Source organism: Chiloscyllium plagiosum, chromosome 27, assembly GCF_004010195.1.
Source record: "Chiloscyllium plagiosum isolate BGI_BamShark_2017 chromosome 27, ASM401019v2, whole genome shotgun sequence".
NCBI lineage: Eukaryota > Metazoa > Chordata > Chondrichthyes > Orectolobiformes > Hemiscylliidae > Chiloscyllium > Chiloscyllium plagiosum.
Window position 1 is genome coordinate 45,983,338 of NC_057736.1, and position 19,164 is coordinate 46,002,501.

At 44.4% G+C, this 19,164-nt stretch overlaps 1 protein-coding gene across 1 annotated transcript in view; it reads right to left on the reverse strand.

The window, feature by feature from the left end:
* Positions 1–19,164, reverse strand: part of col16a1 (collagen, type XVI, alpha 1) — a 357,671-nt gene that overhangs the window by 61,724 nt on the left and 276,783 nt on the right. Inside the window, exons 43-49 of the mRNA XM_043717133.1 lie at positions 18,001–18,045; positions 14,066–14,182; positions 10,851–10,910; positions 9,826–9,906; positions 6,839–6,883; positions 5,101–5,145; positions 346–399 (exon numbers count right to left, since the gene is read on the reverse strand). Coding sequence (XP_043573068.1) covers positions 346–399; positions 5,101–5,145; positions 6,839–6,883; positions 9,826–9,906; positions 10,851–10,910; positions 14,066–14,182; positions 18,001–18,045 — 447 coding nt within the window. The remainder of the gene's footprint in view (positions 1–345; positions 400–5,100; positions 5,146–6,838; positions 6,884–9,825; positions 9,907–10,850; positions 10,911–14,065; positions 14,183–18,000; positions 18,046–19,164) is intronic.

The following is a 19,164-nucleotide window of genomic DNA, read 5'->3' on the forward strand; positions in this document are numbered from 1 at the left end:
CCCAGCCTCCTGCCTGTCCCTCCTGATGCTGCCTGGCTCGCTGTGTTCCTCCAGCTTCCTGCCTGTCCCTCCTGCTGCTGCCCTGCCTTGCTTGTTCCTCCAGCCTCCTGCCTGTCCCTCCTGATGCTGCCTGGCTCGCTGTGTTCCTCCAGCCTCCTGCCTGTCTACTTTGGATTCCAGCATCTGCAGTTTTTTTTGTCTCTTTCCATTGCCAAACCGCATCCCCCACCCCGTCCACTCCCACCAGCATGAATTTTCAGCTGTGTGGTTACATTTTTGATGGTAATGCCACCACTGCAAAGGTCAGTTAGTTATAGAATCAGAGCCCCGAAGGACTGAACTCACCTGTTCTCCTTTCTGTCCAGCTAACCCAGGTGCACCTCGCTCTCCTTGAAGACCCTGTTGATGAACAACATTTTCTTAAAACAGGAAAATCATTAACTCCTTTCAACAATGACTTTTATCTGAGTGAGAATCTGATGTTGGATGAAATTCCCTGCTGTTCTTCCAGTAGGTTTCTCAATGTTTAATCTGCGCACAGGTATATTCCACTAAATGTTGTGTTTAACTACTGCCCTGTCACTGAGAGAACATTAAAGATAGTGTGACAGAGAGGCGACAGATCGCTTTGCTGCTAAATGAAGGGATTCTACCCCTGCTTCTGCGGTCTTACCCTGACTCTGGCTCAGTGAGACCTCTCCTCTGAACTGAAGGGACACTGATACAGCATTCATCCCTGGGATCTATTTCCTCACAACTCCTTTGTAAATCTACATCATAACCCCTACAGCAGCTACAGTGAGCCAGAGGTTCAAGTCCCACTCCAGAGGCCTGGGCGCAGAAAGACAGACTGAAGCTGGCTGTGCTGATTTATGGAGAACACCTTAAACACTGACCGTACTGAACCCCTCACGTGGGTATAAAAGGTCACTTGATGTTATTTGAAGGGGGGGGGGGAAGGAGGGATTAGTGTCCTGGCCAATATTTGTCCAAGATACATTATCTGCTCCTTATCACTTGCTGTTTTTTGGGAGCTTGGTGTGTATAAATTTGTCAGTGTGTTTCAGATATTACAACAATAGCCATACAAGACAACTGCTTCACTGGCTATACATCATTTTGAGGTGTTCCCAGAGTTGCCAATTACATCAAAGTAGGTCAACACAGAACATTACAGCACAGCACAGTACAGGCCGTTCGGCCTTCACTGTTGTACCGACCTGTGAAACCAATCTGAAGTCCATCTAAACTACACTATTGTATTGTCATCCTTTTTTTTTCCAATGACCATTTAAATGCCCTTAAAGAATCTACTACTATTGCAGGCAGAGCATTCCACTCTCCTGCTACTCTCTGAGTAAAGAAACTATGTCTGACATCTGTCCTTTATCTATTACCCCTCAATTTAAAGCTATGCCCCCTCGTGCTAGGAATCACCATGTGAGGAAAAAGGCTCTCACTATCCACTCCTATCGAACCCTCTGATTATGATTAGATTGCCTACAGTGTGGAAACAGGCCATTTGGCCCAACAGGTCTACACCAACTCTCCGATGAGTAACCCACACAGACTCACTCCCCTACCCTATATTTACACCTGACTAATGCACCTAACCTACATATCCCCGAACACTATGGCCAATTTAGCATGGCTAATTAATCTGACATGCACATCTTTGGATTGTGGGAGGAAACCAGAGCACCCGGGGGAAACCCATGCAGACATGGGGAGAATGTGCAAACTCCACGCAGACAGTCCCCCAAGGCTGGAATTGAACCCAGGTCCCTGGCGCTGTGAGCCAGCAGTGCTAACCACTGAGCCACCGTGCTGCCCAAAATCCTGTGTGTCTCAATTAAGTCACCTCTCAACCTTCTTCTCTCTAACAAAAACAGCCTCAAGTCCTTCAGCCTTTCCTCCTAAGACCTTCCCTCCATACCAGGCAACATCCTGGTAAATCTCTGAACCGTTTCCAAAGCTTCCACATCCTTCCTGTAATGCTGTGACCAGAACTGCACGTAATACTCCAAGTGTGGTTGCACCAGAGTTTTGTACAGCTGCAGCTTAACCTCATGGTTCTGAAACTCAATCCCTCTATCGATAAAAGTTAATACACCGTATGCCTTCTTAACAACCCTATCAACCTGGGTGGCAACTTTCAGGGATTCACACATTGGAAACCGAGATCCCTCTGTTCATCTACACTACCAAGAATCTTACCATTAGCTGAGTACTCTGCATTCCTGTTGCTCCTTCCAAAGTCAATCATCTCACACTTTTCCACTTTTAAACTCCATTTGCCACCTCTCAGCCCAGCTCTGCAACTTATCTATGTCTGTCTGCAACATCATTTGTCACTATCCTTAACTTTATCGACCCTTGTGTCATCTTCAAATTTACTAACCCATTCTTCTACACCCTCATCCAGATCATTCATAAAAGTGACAAACAGCAGTGACCCCAAAACAGATCCTTATGGTACACCACTAGTAACTGAACTCTGGTATGAACATTTCCCATCAACCACCACCCTCTGTCTTCTTTCAGCTAGCCAACTTCTGATCCAATCTGCTGAATCACCCTCAATCCCATGCCTCTGCATTTTCTGCAATAGCCTACCTTGGGAACCTTACCAAACACCTTAGTGAAATTTACGTACATCACATCATCCGCTTTACCCTCATCTTCCTGTTTGGTCTCCTCTATACCCTTCCTTTTTGTACCTGCCTTCAGCAGCTCGTCAGGTACATTGGTAAATTGGACTAAGCAGGGGAGGAGTGGGGAGAGGAAGGGAGAAGAGATAGTAAAGAGGAGAGGGGATGGGAGTGGCAGGGAGACAAAGTGAAGGGAGAGCATGTCAGACAGAACAGGGTGCAGCAGGGTAAATCAGGAGAGGGAAAGAGTGGAGGGGAGAGTACGGGAGACATGACAGGATAAGGTAGAAGACAGCAGAGGAACCACTGTAAGAGGGAAGATGCTAATGAGCAAGTAACTAAAACCAAACTTCTCTCTAAGCTGCAGGGTTGTGTTTGTACATATTTGATGTGCTATACATGGTATTCAGAGTCAGCATGACAACTGTGGCATTGGTATCTATTTCCTGAAGTTTGCTGCTGTACATGGACCTGTGCAGCTGGGAAGAAAATTAAAGTGAACGGTGGATACATGATGTAGAACTTGTAATCAAATAGTGAGGGCTTTGCAGCTCTGTTTCTATGATAAGTCACTGGCTCTGAATCTCCTGTGGTGACAGTTACTGAATCTCCTGTGATAAAGGATTATTGCTAAGCTGCTTACATTCAGTTGTTGAAGAAGAACGACTAGATATCTAGTTTTGATCACAGTTCAAAGTCACATAACACCAGGTTATAGTCCAACAGGTTTATTTGGAAGTATTAGCTTTCGGAACGTTGCTCCTTCTTCAGGTAGCTAGTGGGGCACCACCATAAGACAGAATTTATAGCACAAGAGCATTTTGTCATGACCCTACTTCCAACTAAACCTGTTGGGCTATAACCTGGTGTTGTGTGATTTTTAACCTTGTCCACCCCAGTCCAACACTGGCACCTCCTCATCATAGTTTTAATCAGATTTAGTTAAAAAGTTATATATCACAAAGTGACAGAGGTCTCACTGGCTGCAATTAATTGGCAGTGATGTGTTTTCCTCTATGATTAACAATCCATAGGTGGGGAATGGGATGGAGAGGGGTGACATCTACTGAGTGTTACCACCCCCAGATGGCAGCAGCTGTGCATGGTTTGGCAGTACCTGGAACTGGGTGGCTGCTGTTGGTAATGGACCCACTCTGAGCCCCAGGGTCACTGATGGACTCTGACCACAGGTCAATAATGGTGGGAAGTGCAGGAGTGAGGGGTAGGCCTCTTGAGGGCAGGGAGTCAAGAGCAAAGACAGAATTGCCCCCTTAAATTCGTTAATTTAGGGCAAGAGGAAGTTCATGGGCTTCTTGCCATTGACTTATTCAGGGCAGAGGTTAGTGTTAGGGTTAGGGTTCAGGTTGGGGTCTCCATCTGCCATCTTTCTGTCTGATTAGAAGGCACCTTGAACCACCAAATTCACCACAGTGAGTGTATTAAAATCTACCCCATAACTGTCCAGCTCCCAACTCTACAACTCATCACCAGTGTCAATAAATGTATTCAAGTTGAGTGCTAACATTGGGGCATGACTCTAGGAGAACTTTCCCTCTTTCCTTCAAGGGAAGCGGTGAATTCTTTTACACCTACCTCAGGGCCTATTTATGAGCTCAGTTTTAATGTTCCCTGTGAAAGGTGGGATCTTTGACAGTGCAGCACTCCCTGAGCATGGCACAGTAGTGCCAGGCTTTATTCTGTGCTGAGGTTTCTAAGTTTGACCCCACAATATTCTGACACTGCTGAGGGTTCACTTCCAAGGCAGGTTGAATATGGAGCTTCTGGTTCAGAGGTATGGGCACTACCACAGTGGCACAAACATCTTTGAAAGTCTCTGAGGTTTATATTTAACATAGTGGATTTATTTATTTGTATCTAATTTAGTATCATTTGCTACTTATAGGCCTGAAGCAGAGTCACTGGACCAGAAACGTTAACTTTGCTTTCTCTCCACAGATGCTGCCAGACCTGCTGAGTTTTTCCAGCAATTTCTGTTTTTGCTTCTGCTTTCCAGCACTGGCACTTCTTTCAGTTTTTTTCTTTAATCTACATTAAGATACACCTCTAGGAAAGTGGGATTTCAAGCTGGACCTTCTGACCCAGGGATCTTTGAATGTGCCCCAGCAAAAGTCCAAACAGTCGTTCTCAATCTGGACACAATTAATCTTCGAGGTGTATCAGCAGAGGGACCATTCCCCTGGGTCAGAATGTTTTGTTTCAATGACACCAGGAAGATCCAGATCCTGGCCTATATCCCTACCCAGGACACAGAGACTTGTGTAAAGACGGCTTGTTAATGTGTGACATGCCCCTGGGCTGCATGGGTCATCAGGTGAGGTCATCATTTGTAAGACCTTATTGCAGGCTTCATCCCCCTGATTTGGGCATATTCTCTCCCCAAGAGTCCCACATTAAAATGAAATGGACATTTTGTCCATGAGGTACTTACAGGCAAACCTGAGGTTCCGGGACCACCAGGAAATCCAGGAGGGCCCTACAGGAAGAGGCATCTTCAGTTAGTGAAAAATCCCATCAGAAAGTGGAGGAGGACAAAAGCTAAATCTTCAAAGGTATTAAGTAAAGAGTAAGGAATTATGAGTTTGTTATCTCCTGAGCATTGACACTTGTGACTGCTGCTACACAATTGTATATGACAACAAATTTCTTCTGTTCACCTGTGACCTTTCCCCGAGTGTGTCTTCCCACGTTCTCCTCTCTCCCGTAATGGTGCTGATACTTACAGGTTCAACAACACTCTGCTGGTCTCTGGAATCTCACAAAAAGTGGCCAGCTTGCACTTCTAAGCTCAGAAGCAAAGCTAATTCACTCAGATGTGGGTTTAGTCTTCAGCCGGGTATTTTATCTGATGTGGCAATGTTTAAGTTACCCTGTCTAATTTGAGAAATTGGATGTGGATATGGCGGCGTTGAAGAATCCAACAAACATTTCTTAAAGGTAATGAATATATACAGTCATTATATTCACCGGCACATCAGTGTCTAAGCTTTTTGGCTATTCTTCCCTAATGTCACCAAGACTCATTGGCTATGATTATAATTTGTTCTGCCCACTCTGTGTCATGTAGAACAATATGGGGGATTGGTTGAACATGGTCAGTGTCCCTGCCTCCCCCCTCATGACCCAATCAATGCCAAGTGGAACACATGTCCCAGACTGGCATCATCGGCCCCTGATATGGTATTTCAGCCTGAGGCCTGAGCAGAGGAACGATGGCTTCTCACCCGATTACCTTGGTCAAAGTTGTCAGACAGGGGCTTGTGGGCCTGAAGACGTCCAGGCTGTTAAGGTTTGTGGGCTAATAGCCACTCCAGGCCTTACGAGGAACTCTCTGGCTGACTCATGGAATCCCTACAGTGTGGAAACAAGCCAATAGGCCCAACAAGTCACACCGACCTTCCAAACCCATTCCCCTACCCTACTACTTTACATTTATCCCTGACTAATACACCTAACCTACACGTCCTTGAAACACTATGGGCAATTTAGCATGGCCAATTCACTTAAACTGCATGTCTTTGGATTGTGGAAGGAAACTGGAGCACCCAGAGGAAACTCACGCAGACACAGGGAGAATGTGCAAACTCCACACAGACAGTCACCTTAGGATGGAATAGAACCATCTCTGGAGCTGTGAGGCAGCACTGCTAATCATTGAGTCACTGTGTTGTCCAAAGATTTTCCATCCCACACCACCAAGTGTCCCCATTGCCTTCACAGCCTGACACTAACCCCTGGTCAATTCCTGGGCTGCTGTGCACTGACCCCAACCTCCCCCTTCCTCCTGTGAGCTCTTATTTGATCTAGTCTTCACCTGGAGTTACAGGTGGTACATTCTTGAGGTCAACAACTCATTGTGAGGGAGAAAATGCGCTGTTCCACTGTGATTCAATTGTCAAATCTCTAAAACCTGTTTCCCCTGTTTAATAACCATAGTGCCATTAAAAGTAGCCCCTTCTTATTTACTTTGATATGACTCAGTGAATTGTACATGACAGAGGAGCAGGGAAGCCCTGTACAGGCAATATTTACGGTCCATATACTTCTTCATGATTTGTCCCACTGACTGGACAGAGAACATGTTCTCTAGAGGAACAATGACATTCTATTGGCTTGTTTTTGAAAAGAGCTATACTTGTCTAGGCTGAGCAGGTTAAAACAATACTTACAGGAGGCCCTGGGGGTCCAGCATACCCTCGCTGACCTGGAGGCCCCTGGAAAGAGAGAAGTGTTCATTTTAGCGCAAATTACACAATTACAGTCCCTGTGCATCTCTGCGTGAAGCCACAAGATAATTACCAATGAGGAAGCTCAGTTGGACCATCTAATTAATTTAAGAAGATCCTAATGCCCTGCTTCCCATTGCGTGATGAACTGTTTTTTGATTTCAATCCTAAAATTACATTTCACCAGCTTGAATTTCTACAGCTTAATTATTCATTGTTTCATTTTCCCACGGACTCAGCTATCTTCTACTCCTCTTCAAAACAATCGCTCAGTTACCTCAGAAACATAGAAAATAGGAGCAGGAGTAGGCCATTCGGCCCTTCGAGCCTGCTCCACCATTCACTATGATCATGGCTGACCATCCAACTCAGTACCTTGTTCCAGCTTTCCCCCCATACCATTTTGATCCCTTTAGCCCTAAAAACTATATCTATTTCCCTCTTGAAAACATTCAAAGTTTCGGCCTCAATCACTTTCTGCAGCAGAGATTAGATTTCATTCCTGGAATGGAAAGTCCAGCCACTGGATTTCCGTCTCAGATTTGGGAAATGCAAGTCAGCACAGTTTCCAATTCACCGACCACCATCCTGACCTTTTCTTCCATTCCTTCACCACAAACCCCACAATACATCACCCATACTACCCACTCCAGATTTCCAACTGGGCATGATTTGGACCTGCCTCTTCTTTCAGAGGCCTGAGGTGAATGGATGCTGAGACAGACTGGTAGAAGGTTTATCTTGCTTTTCAGGGAGTCTGGCCAAGCTCTGCAGATCATTTATGCGCCCTCGAACCCTTAATACCCCTCTGTCCCCATCTACGTCCATGTCCCCTCCATAGCTACAGGTATCCCCCATAACCATTCACTCAGTTTCCATCTTATGCAGTTCGAGGACCATGTCACAGTAATTTGAAACGTTGAAAATTGATTTAAAATTAAAAAAAACTAACAATTTAACAGAACAGCCAATCAATACACAGTCATTCATACTGTACAGAAAGATGATCTCTTGTGTTGTTGGATAAAATCATGAATCTTCTTAAATGATCATTACATTATGAAAACAAACATCTACTTGGAAACAACATCAAACACAAACAATACTATTACATTCTTTTGTATCTATCAATGCTCTTGGTCGTGTGAACAACAATCATCAACTGAGCAAAGGGTTTCATTAGCTTTGAAATTCGACCAAATGTTCATATCAAAACAAACCATCACCGTTCAGATAATGGAATCTATTAAACCTGACAGGGGGAAGAAAATCACATTTTTTAAAAAATTTCAAAGCAGATGGTCTATCAATTCTCCAAAGGAGTAGGACTGGTGGCTGATTATTTTAAACCCAAGTTTAAGGAAGAGACAAATTTATTTTCTAAGTTATTCTGTTGAAATCATCATTCACAAGCACTGTTTTCAACAGACTTTTGTGCAGAAAAGTGCATTTACCAACTCAACACTTGTACAACAACCAGTGCAGATTCAATAGGCTGAAGGGCATCCTTCCATGCTGTATTACTTGATATTCAAACACTGGTCAATGAAATGGTCTGGTTACCTTTCCAGGATAGCCCAATGATCTATCACTGTAGCTTAAAACACATTTACTTTACAAAGCAGCATTTAGCAGGACAAGAATGTATTACCCTTAGCTCTCAGGACATTCCTGAGTTATCAGGTTTCAACACGAACTCTCTAACCTGGCTTCCAAAACCCACCCAAGCTGATGAAACTACTGTCGGGCGTTGAATACAAACTAGACTCAGCCTGTCGATGCTGATATCAATGTGGAGCTGCAATCTGAACGAACACCGTGGTTTCTTCCACTTACGGGAAGATGTCTGATGTTCTTTTTGAGGGTTTAAATTCAAATGTTTGCCATTTCCTGCACATGTTCCCTCACCCTCTCGGCACCAAAAGACAGCCTCAAGCATGTCCAGTGTGCTCACTCTGAGCAGCCTTGTGTTTCCTCCCAGCCCTTTCTCGGCCGGGAGTTAAGAACTTGCTTGTTTCTTAAAAGTTGCTTCAGTGTTTCTTTCAAAAACAATATTGTTGAGAAACCAGAGAACAGACAAGTCGAAGAGAAAAGTATTTAGACAAAGTAACGTAGATTAGTAATATAAACAAGTCTGGTGCATGGAACTTTTGAAGTAATTGACTTCTGGACACCTTTGGATTCTGTGGGAGAATGAATTGGAATAGGGGTTGGAAGGATAGCCTGAGGTGAGATGACCTTGTATTAAGGTTTGTATTTCCTGAAATATAGGAAGTTAAGAGACACTTTGATTGATGACTTTTAGAGTTTTGAAATAAATCAATAGGTTGGTGAGAGAGGAACTTTTTCTGCTGTGGGAAAATTCGGAAGGTGTCAAGTATTGCCATCTTCTCCAGAGCCAATCCAGAGCGATGGGAAATAAATGCTGGCCCGCCCCAGTGTATGTTGCACTCATCCCATGAACTGAACAACAAGGAACAAGAGCATTCCGGAGAGAAGTGAGAAAACATGTCTCCAGGTAGAGGGTGGTAAATGTGTGGATCATTTCCTCCACAAAAAGCAGCAGCGACTCACTAAATTAATAACTATAATCAAAGAGTGATCAAGGTTTGTTAACCAAGGTTATTGAGGATTATGGAGCCAGGGTAGGTGGATGGCAGTTAGGATACAAGTCAGCCATGACCTCAATGAGTATCAGAAAGACTTGAGGGTTACATTGATTTCTTCCTGATCCTATTTTCAAATGAAGGAAGCAGGAAATGAAGTGAAGGTTGAGGAGGGCAAGAAAGATCCCAGGAACATTGAGGTGACAAATGACAGAATTGTTACTGTGGAGCAAAAAGCACTTGTTAAACTATAACCAAGCAGTCCAGATACGTAGTTCAAATGTGCTGGTCCTAAACATCTGCCTTTACATCCTGCGGCCTTACCTGGTCTCCTTTCACCCCTCTTTCACCTGGAGGACCAGGCATCCCTGGTAATCCTGGATATCCACAGTCTCTATTGTTTGGCTGGAAAACAACAACAAATAGTTCTGATTAGCAGTATTTTTCCATCTCGCTCCTCTGCTGTCACACTACTGGCTGCAGTGGGGCCACTTACTTCTCTGCTGCACTGTACCTTCGTGGATAGTGATGGACAAGGTACGGAGAGTGAACAATCTGCAGCAGAAAGCAGCAAAGTTCATGGTGAAGGACACAGCTCTCTTTGTTTCTTTTTAGTACCTTTACAGGATGCTCCAAAGAGGAGGCTGAGTCACTCAGACTCACAGCCAGTCACATAGATGAAACAATATTCAAGTTAGTGACAATCCTCAAAACACAGTCTATGGCAGCAGTATGAATAACTCAGAGAGCAGGAATATACCAGGAGAGTTAGATACAGATTGAAGCTCCCTCTAACTGTCCTCATTAAAGACTCCCAGCATAGTACAGCACAGGGTTACATACAGAGTAAAGTTCCCTCTACACTATTGCAATAGACAATAGACAATAGGTGCAGGAGTAGGCCATTCTGCCCTTTGAGCCTGCACCACCATTCAATATGATCATGGCTGATCATCCTTAATCAGTATCCTGTTCCTGCCTTATCTCCATAACCCTTGATTCCGCAATCCTTAAGAGCTCTACCCAACTCTTTCTTAAATGAATCCAGAGAATGGGCCTCCACTGCCCTCTGGGGCAGAGCATTTCACACAGCCACCACTCTCTGGGTGAAGAAGTTTCTCCTCATCTCTGTTCTAAACGGTCTACCCTGTATTGCCATCAATTGCTCCCAGGATACTCCCTGTCGCACATTCTAACCACTGTTCACTGTAAAGATGCTGACAGGAATGGGAGCAGCTACAGTGACAATGCTACACCCCATATCTTAACCATCCAGAATCTCTCCAAAAGACCTCAGGAATACGGAATGTGCGCACATGCATGAGAGACTAGTATAACACGGTACATACCAGCTGCTCCTCCATTCTAGGAAGTTCTTCCTGGCTTTGCTGTTGCCTCTGCTGCTTGCACTGTGGAGTAAAGCAATCGAGAGATTGTATTAAAATGACCAAGATCAAGTTAGTTCTTCATTCTTGGAGTGATAGCTTGCCTTGTTCGGTAAAGGTGTTGCTCCCCTCTGAACTATACATATCTCCTCCTTCCACGGATTTAGAATCAGAGAGGAGTTTTAGAGTTGTTTCCTCAATTAGTAATATTTAGCTCTAGTTTTGTTTCTTTTTAAAGGATTTGGAGACAGGGGAGGTAGAGGCCAGGAGCCGGCTTTTGTTCGTCTTACTGTCCCTGAAAGGATTTTTTCACATCTGGCTCAGCAGATGACACACAATGCTCATAAGAATAACAAAGAACACAGAAAAATTACAGCACAGTAAGAGGCTCTTTGGCCCTCCAAGCCTGCGCTGATCCAGATCCTTTATAGAACAAAGAAAATTTACACCCCAGGAACAGGCCCTGCAGCCCTCCAAGCCTGAGCCGATCCAAATCCACTGTCTAAACCTGTCACCCAATTCCTAAGCATCTGTATCCTCCTGCTCCCCAACTACTCATGCATCCATCCAGATGCATCTTAAATGAATCTATCGTGCCTGCCTCTAGTACTCAGCTGGCAACACATTCCAGGCACCTACCACCCTCTGTGTAAAGTACTAGCTGTGTGTAACCCCCTTAAACTTTTCATCTCTCATCTTGAAAGAGTGACCTCTCGTTATTGAATCCTTCACCCTGAGAAAGAGCTTGTCTCTATCCACCCTGTCGATACCCTTCATGATTTTGTAAACCTCAATCAGGTCCCCCTCAATCTCCTTTTTTATAATGAAAACAAACCTAACCTACTCAACCTCTCTTCATAGCTAGCACCTTCCATACCAGGCAACGTCCTCGTAAACCTTCTCTGCACCCTCTCCAAAGCATCCACATCCTTTTGGTAATGTGGCGCCCAGAACTGTACACAGTACTATAAATGCGGCTGAACCTTTATCTAAACCTGTCACATTTTTCTAAGGCTCTGAATCCTTCTGCTCCCTGGCCATTCATATATCTGTCTACTTGGATCTTAACTGATGCTATCATGCCCACCTCGACCACCCTCACTGACAACGCGTTCCAGGCCCCCATCACCCTCTTCATAAAGCACTTTCCACGCATAACTCCCTTAAACTTCTCCCCTCTCACCTTGGACTCGTGACCCTGAGTAACTGAATCCCCCACTCTGGAGAAAAACTTCTTGCTAATCATCAGCAAACCATGAATGAATAAATGATTTCATTGTCAAATATATCCAGGAAGATACAGTGAAAAGTGTCTTGTCACCACAATCCTATGTCATTTTGAATTATAAAAAAGAATAAAAGGAAATTAGTTAAATAAAGTTCATCTTCTGTTCAAATTGGGTCTCAAACATGGCTCCAGAGCTTCTGGAAAGTTTTCTGGCCTTAAGGAGGCCAGCCCTGGGTACATTAACAATGACACCAAGGCAGCTGATGCTCTGCCACCGTACCCCCGGCTGCAACACACTCCACCCCCAACAAACCGGAGACAGCCCCATCTCCCGACTGAGTATCTCCTGGTTGACCACAAAAATCCCCATCTGACACCTAGCGGTTGACCCGAGTGGTGACAGGTTTCAACCTTCCACAGAAAGGTTGTGGGTAAATCTCACAGGCTTGAAGATGGCTCAGGGAAGATGTGGCCACTTACTCCACAAGAGGAACGGCTCAATTTGTGACCGTACCATCCTGGTCAGACCATCACTCACTAAACATCCATAGTGGGAGATCCCTCCTAGTGGTCTCACAGCCTTCACATCCTCAACACTGAGCCATCATTACTTCCCCACCAATACAAATAATTAAAATGGCCTAAAACACTTTCTAGGTAATAAAATGGTGTGAGTTTGCTTCCTGCAGAGTGTTTTATTGGATATGACAACATTCACATTATCTCCTGTAACTGGATGTGGATAACATGGTGTTGAAGAGTGCAAGAGATTTGGAAAACAGATTTGGGGCAAGATGATGGTAAGGTCACTGGGCTCATAATCCAGAGCCCCAAGGCTAATCAGTTGGGGAACATAGGTTCAAATCTCATCACCTCAGTTCATCAATCTGGAATTGAAAAGCTTGTCTCAGCGAAGGTGACTATGGAGTTACCATTGACCATCATTAAAAAAAACCATCCTCTTCACTAAAGTCTTTTAGAGAAGGAAATCTACCATCCCTACCTGGTCTGGCCCACATGTGACTCCAGACCCCACTACAACGTAATGGACTCTTAACTGCCCTCTGATATGGCCTTCACAAACCACTCAGTGAAGGGCAATTAGGATGGGCAATAAATGCTGACCTTTCCAACAACACCCACATCCCAAGAAGGAAAGAAAACCAGACATCAATACAGCTAATGATTACATACAAACATCACATTCCTCAGGCACACAAATGACTGGTGTAAGGTTAAGCTAGTAAGTTACAACAGAGCAGTGCAGTGCAGTGCAGTGCAGTGCAGTGCAGTGCAGTGCAGTTCCACACAAGTGTCATACTTCAAGTAATCTAAGGTATGATGGAGTCCAAGACCTTTATATCCTCTGGTCACATGCTATGATGCAGTGATGACATCATGAACATGTCTCTTAAAGGTGTGTTGACATGGTGACAATGAGAGATAACTCAATACAAAGGATAGTCACTCAGATTGAAGAATGAAAGAAAACAGTATTCCAAAATATTAGTGCTGGAATTACTTCTATTCATAACTTATGTTTATGATTTGGACTGAAGAGTGAGTAACTCAATATTGAAATATTCAAATGAAATCAATCTAAAGGTTATAGTTAAAACCAAGGAAAAAGCAACATGTTACAACATTGCATTTGGTCAACTTTTGAAGACAAGTCTTTGAAAACATGAAAGTGACATAACCTCCCTGAAATGCAGCTGTTAAAATGGTGCAGTGCTTGAAATCCTAGTAGGAGCACTACTGCCTTCGAAGAGAAAATGAGGTCTGCAGATGCTGGAGATCAGAGATGGAAATGTGTTGCTGGAGAAGCGCAGCAGGTCAGGCAGCATCTAGGGAACAGGAGAATCGACGCTTCGGGCATTAGCCCTTCCTCACTACTGCCTTCTCCTGGACAGATTGTAATTGAAAGGCTGGGCCCAGAGAGCACACTGACCTTTTCACAGTGGTCCACACCTGCTGCCCCAGGAGTCCCATGCTCGATTTGCTCCACCTTCATTCCGGTGAATGCCTGGGCTCCAGGGAATCCAGAAGTGCAGTTCCCACAAAATGTCTATAAACAGAGAAAACCAACATGAGTAACCATAAGGATCAAAAGGAAGGAACAAGCAATGCCAGCCTCTGTTGCAACACTGGAATTCTGAATCTGCATCCAGTCACAGGGCATTGAAAGCAAAGTACTGTTCTTACATTAAACATAAAGGAATAAACTGCAATGTGTATTCTCCAGAGGTTTCACCTTGTGTATACTATTAACATGTAGATATGGCACTGAGCAGATCCGCTCTGACCTATTACTTTCACCCCCACCTTCCCCCCAGCCCCATCTTCCTCCCATTTATCTCTCAGCCCCCTTGGGCCACCCCCTCATTCCTGATGAAGAGCTTCTGCTTGAAACGTCGCCTCTCCTGCTCCTTGGATGCTGCCTGACTGGCTGTGCTTTACTCGCACCACACTCATTGACTCTGACCTCCAGCATCTGCAGTCCTCACTTTCTCCTCGACGTTTTGTTTGTGTTCTAGGTCAGCTCCTTGAACCTGATCACCATCAATGAGAGCGTGGGTCATCTGGCCTTTAACTGCACTTTCCCACCAAGGCTCATCTTCCTCAGTATCCTTGCCTGACAAGAATCTATCAACCACAGTTTTGAAATTTTCAATTCAATTCCACCCTCCCCAATGCCATGGGCTCAGAACGTTTTGATGTCATGAGTTCCAGACCTTGACTCCCCTTAATGTGAAGGTGCTTCCTGCCATGCCTCTAAAAAGCTCAGCTCTAATTTAAGATTATGAACTTGTATTCATCATCCCGTACATAGATAATTTATCACGACATATCCTTTAGACCCTTCAATTAGTTCACTCTTTAACCTTATCCTTAGCCCAACAAGTCCACACCGACTTTTAGATGATATGAAGATTGGTGGAGTTGTGGATAGTGAGGAGGGCTGTTGTCGGCTGCAAAGGGACTTAGATATGATGCAGAGCTGGGCTGAGGAGTGGCAGATGGAGTTCAACCCTGCCAAGTGTGAGGTTGTCCATTTTGGAAAGACAAATACGAATGCGGAATACAGGGTTAACGGTAGGGTTCTTAGCTGAAAATGTGTTGCTGGAAAAGCGCGGCATGTCAGGCAGCATCCAGGGAACAGGAGAATCGACGTTTCGGGCATAAGCCCTTCTTCAGGTAGGGTTCTTAGTAAGGTGGAGGAGCAGAGGGATCTTGAGGTCTATGTTCATAGATCTTTGAAAGTTGCCACTCAGGTGGATAGAGCTTGTAAGAAAGCCTATGGTGTATTAGATAGAGTAGACAGTCAGAAACTTTTTCCCCGGGTACAACAGAGTGTTACAAGGGGACATAAATTTAAGGTGAAGGGTGGAAGGTATAGGGGGGATGTCAGGGGTGGGTTCTTTACCCAGAGAGTGGTGGGGTCATGGAATGTGGTAGAGTCAGAATCTTTGGTGACCTTTAAGCGGCAATTGGATAGGTATATGGATGGGTGCTTAAGCTAGGACAAATGTTCGGCACAACATCGTGGGCCGAAGGGCCTGTTCTGTGCTGTATTGTTCTATGTTCTATGACCCTCCAAAGAGTAACCCACCCAGGCCCAACTCCCTCTGACTAATGCTATGGACAATTTAGCATGGCCAATCCACCTGACCTGCATATCTTTGGACTGTGGGAGGAAACTGGAGCACCCGGAGGAAACCCACGCAGACACGGGGAGAATGTACAAACTCCACACAGACAGTCGCCTGAGGCTGGAATTGAACCTGGGTCCTGATGCTGTAAGGCAGCAGTGCTAACCACTGAGCCATCGTGCTGCCCCGAATATGCACAGAGATCCGTCTATGTCTATACATCCTGAGGCATAGTGCCCAGAACAGAATGCAATACTCTGAAGGGATCTGATCAGATGTTTATACAGCTATAACATCAAACCCACCCTTTGTTGTCATGTCCTCTTGAGAAAAATAAGGTTTATCAATCAATATGTTTTAATTGGAGAATGAATAGGTGACTTTACTTAAGAAAGTTTTTATAGAGCTTGACAGGCTAGATGTAGAGAGGTTGTTTCCCTTTGTGGGAAAGTCTAGGACCAGAGGGAATAATGTCAGGATAAAGAGTTGCACATTTAAGACAGAGACAAGGATAATTTCTTCCCTCACAGGACTGTCAAGGCTTTGTCTGTCAGCAGGTTCAAGGATAAGGTAGAGAGATTTTTAATTAGTAAGGGAATTAGGGAACTCTGGAGTTGAGGATTATCAGATTACCTTTAATCTCACAATGGCAGAGTAGACCCAAGGACTGAATGGCCTATTTCTGTTTCGACATCTCCTGGTCTTATGATAAAATGGATGTGAAGACAGGTAGGTCAGCCGTGATCAGATTAATGAAAGAATAGACTGGAGAGGTGAAAGGGCCAAATCCCACTGCTACGTTACCACTTTTCTACAAAATTCCAAACATTCTGATGATTCATCATGTAGATTTGGGGCATGTTTAGTTCAGATAGTCTCAGCCAAACAGTACTGTCCCTCGAACCAGTGTGTCAATATGCAGCGGGCTGCAAAATGAAGTAGGTGAATTAAAATTAACCCTACTTAGTGCTGAGGAATCCCAACAAGCTGTGACTCTCCAAATTGTGAATAAGTGGTTAGAAGTCAGGTTGAAGAAGAAAAGTGCTTGAATGATCCTTTCCTGGATTGTTCACAGGAATGTGCCGGAAATGAACGTATAGTCTGTCGGCACTTTCGTTTGAAAGTCAAACTCTGAGGTTATTGGAGGCCTCCCAACTCAGTGTCAGTCTTTGCAACATCCAACCATTAACACAAGAACAAAATAGGGCAAACAGCCCAAATGTAGTGTCACCAGTCACAATTATGTGAATTAATGATGAACTTCTTAAAATGACCCAGCATTTAAATGTTTCAGAGCTGTGTAAAATTCATTTTGATTTTACAAATGTGTGAAAATAAATGGCTTAACAGCTCTATTACAATTAAAAATCGTGCAACAGTAGATTATAGTCCAACAGGTTTATTTAGAGCTTACAGACTGTAGACCCTGTATCAGGTAGCTGTGGAGCAGGATCATAAGACACAGAATTTCTGTGTTTAGAGTTACCTGAGGAAGGAGCAGTGCTCCGAAAGCTAGTGCTTCCAAATAAATCTGTTGGACTATAACCTGGTGTTGAGTGATTTTTAACTTTGTCCACCCCAGTCCAACACGAGCACCTCCACATCATAGCTCTAATACAGTGATAGATAAGGGCTTTAATTTTAATACGGGCACACCCATGTGTGAATAATAATGCAGGTTCATTTTGAGACGGAAAAGCTCATTCAGCCCATCTGTCTCTGCCAGCTATCTCAAAGAATCATCCAATTATCCCACTCCCCCCTCCTTTCCTTTTAGCAGGCACTTTCCTTTCATGACCTGAATAAATGATCAGAGTGTGTGTTCCCAATGCAGGAGACAGGCAGCAGCATGAAAAATATTCACTATGATTTATTGATAAAGACGCTGACAGCCAAGAAGTACAATGGTGAAAAAATATTTGTGGGCAGCAGCTTTTCAGGAACACTCTCAAAACATTTAAATTACCGATATTAATTTTCTACATTTACTGAAGCTATAAGTTCAAACTTCCTCATTAGATTCTGACAGTGAGAAGAGGGAAGGGCAAGGTTGGATAGTGTGTCACCACTAACTGTGGAAATGAAGACATTCTTAATGTTTCCAGCTCATTTTTATGTGTCATTGTGAATATGAACAAAGTGGGTGCAGTGCTCCACCTGCCTGGTGGCATTCGTCGCAAAACATAGCCATAAAGACCATCTTTAAAGTTAGGGTCCAGGAATCTGATCTTACCTTGAAGAATGAATCGTTCCTCTCGGCAAACAGTGATAGTGGAGACTGAAACACAAAAAGCAACTGTTTAAAATAATGAATTCAGAACATCTGGGATTTACTGTACATTTATGAACACACTGAGACTAGCCGCTGTGGCTCAATGCTACCACTCCAACCCTGGAGTTCAAAAAAATTTTAAAAATACGACTTCAAGTCTTACTCCAGAGCTGAACACAAAGTCTAGACTGACACTCCTCGGAGAGGAAGAGTGCTACTGAACATCCCATCTCTCCACGAGGGCAGATATAAAAGATCCCAAGGTACTATTTGAAGAAGAGAAGTTCTTCTGGGTTTATTTGGGACAATAATTAATCAATATCAGTGAAACAGATTAGCTGATCAATTGTCAAACATGTTATGGGATCTTGCTGTCCCTAACTTGGCAGCCACATCCTCCTACTTGACAACAGGGACTACTTTTCAAAACTGATTGATTGACTGGTGTGTGCTTTGGAGCTTGAGCTTGTGAGGTGCTACGTAAATGTAGGGGTCTCCTCCTTCAGAACAGCTATAGTTCCAAGTCAGTCACGTAGGATTTGAGACCAAGGCAGGCTCTCTTAGTCAACACAGGAATTCTGTGACCTTGAGTTAAACTGAGTCTTCTTCTTCTTAAAGCCTGCTACACTGGTTTAGAGACTGGTGAGAGATCAGCTGTGAGGGGCTCCCAGTGAATCAGAGCAGAGATTATCCCCACCACCTCTCCACACAACATTCTTCCAACCCTCATCCTCCAACTCCTTTCCACCAGACCATATTTGTTATTGTTCATCTGTTTCACGTTACTCCTGACCCCACACCAACACTGAACACCCAGCACCAGCCTCTGTGATGGGAAGTGGGTGAGGCTATGGGAGGAACCGGCGGTGGGCACGAGGTAGTGAGGGAGAAGTTCTGAGTAGACAGAAGGGGGCATGGAAAGGCATCGGTTTTGGGAGGGGTCTTTGAGAGGGTCAGGGAGGAGGAATAAGGAGGTCTGGAAGAGGACAGAAGAGGGTCTGGGGAGGAGGAGAGGGTCTGAGAGGATAGAAGGGAGTAGGGGGAGGAGGAGAGGGTCTGGGAGAGGATAGAAGGGAGTAGGGGGAGAGAGGGCGAGAAAGGGAGAGAGGGAGAAAGGGAAAGAGA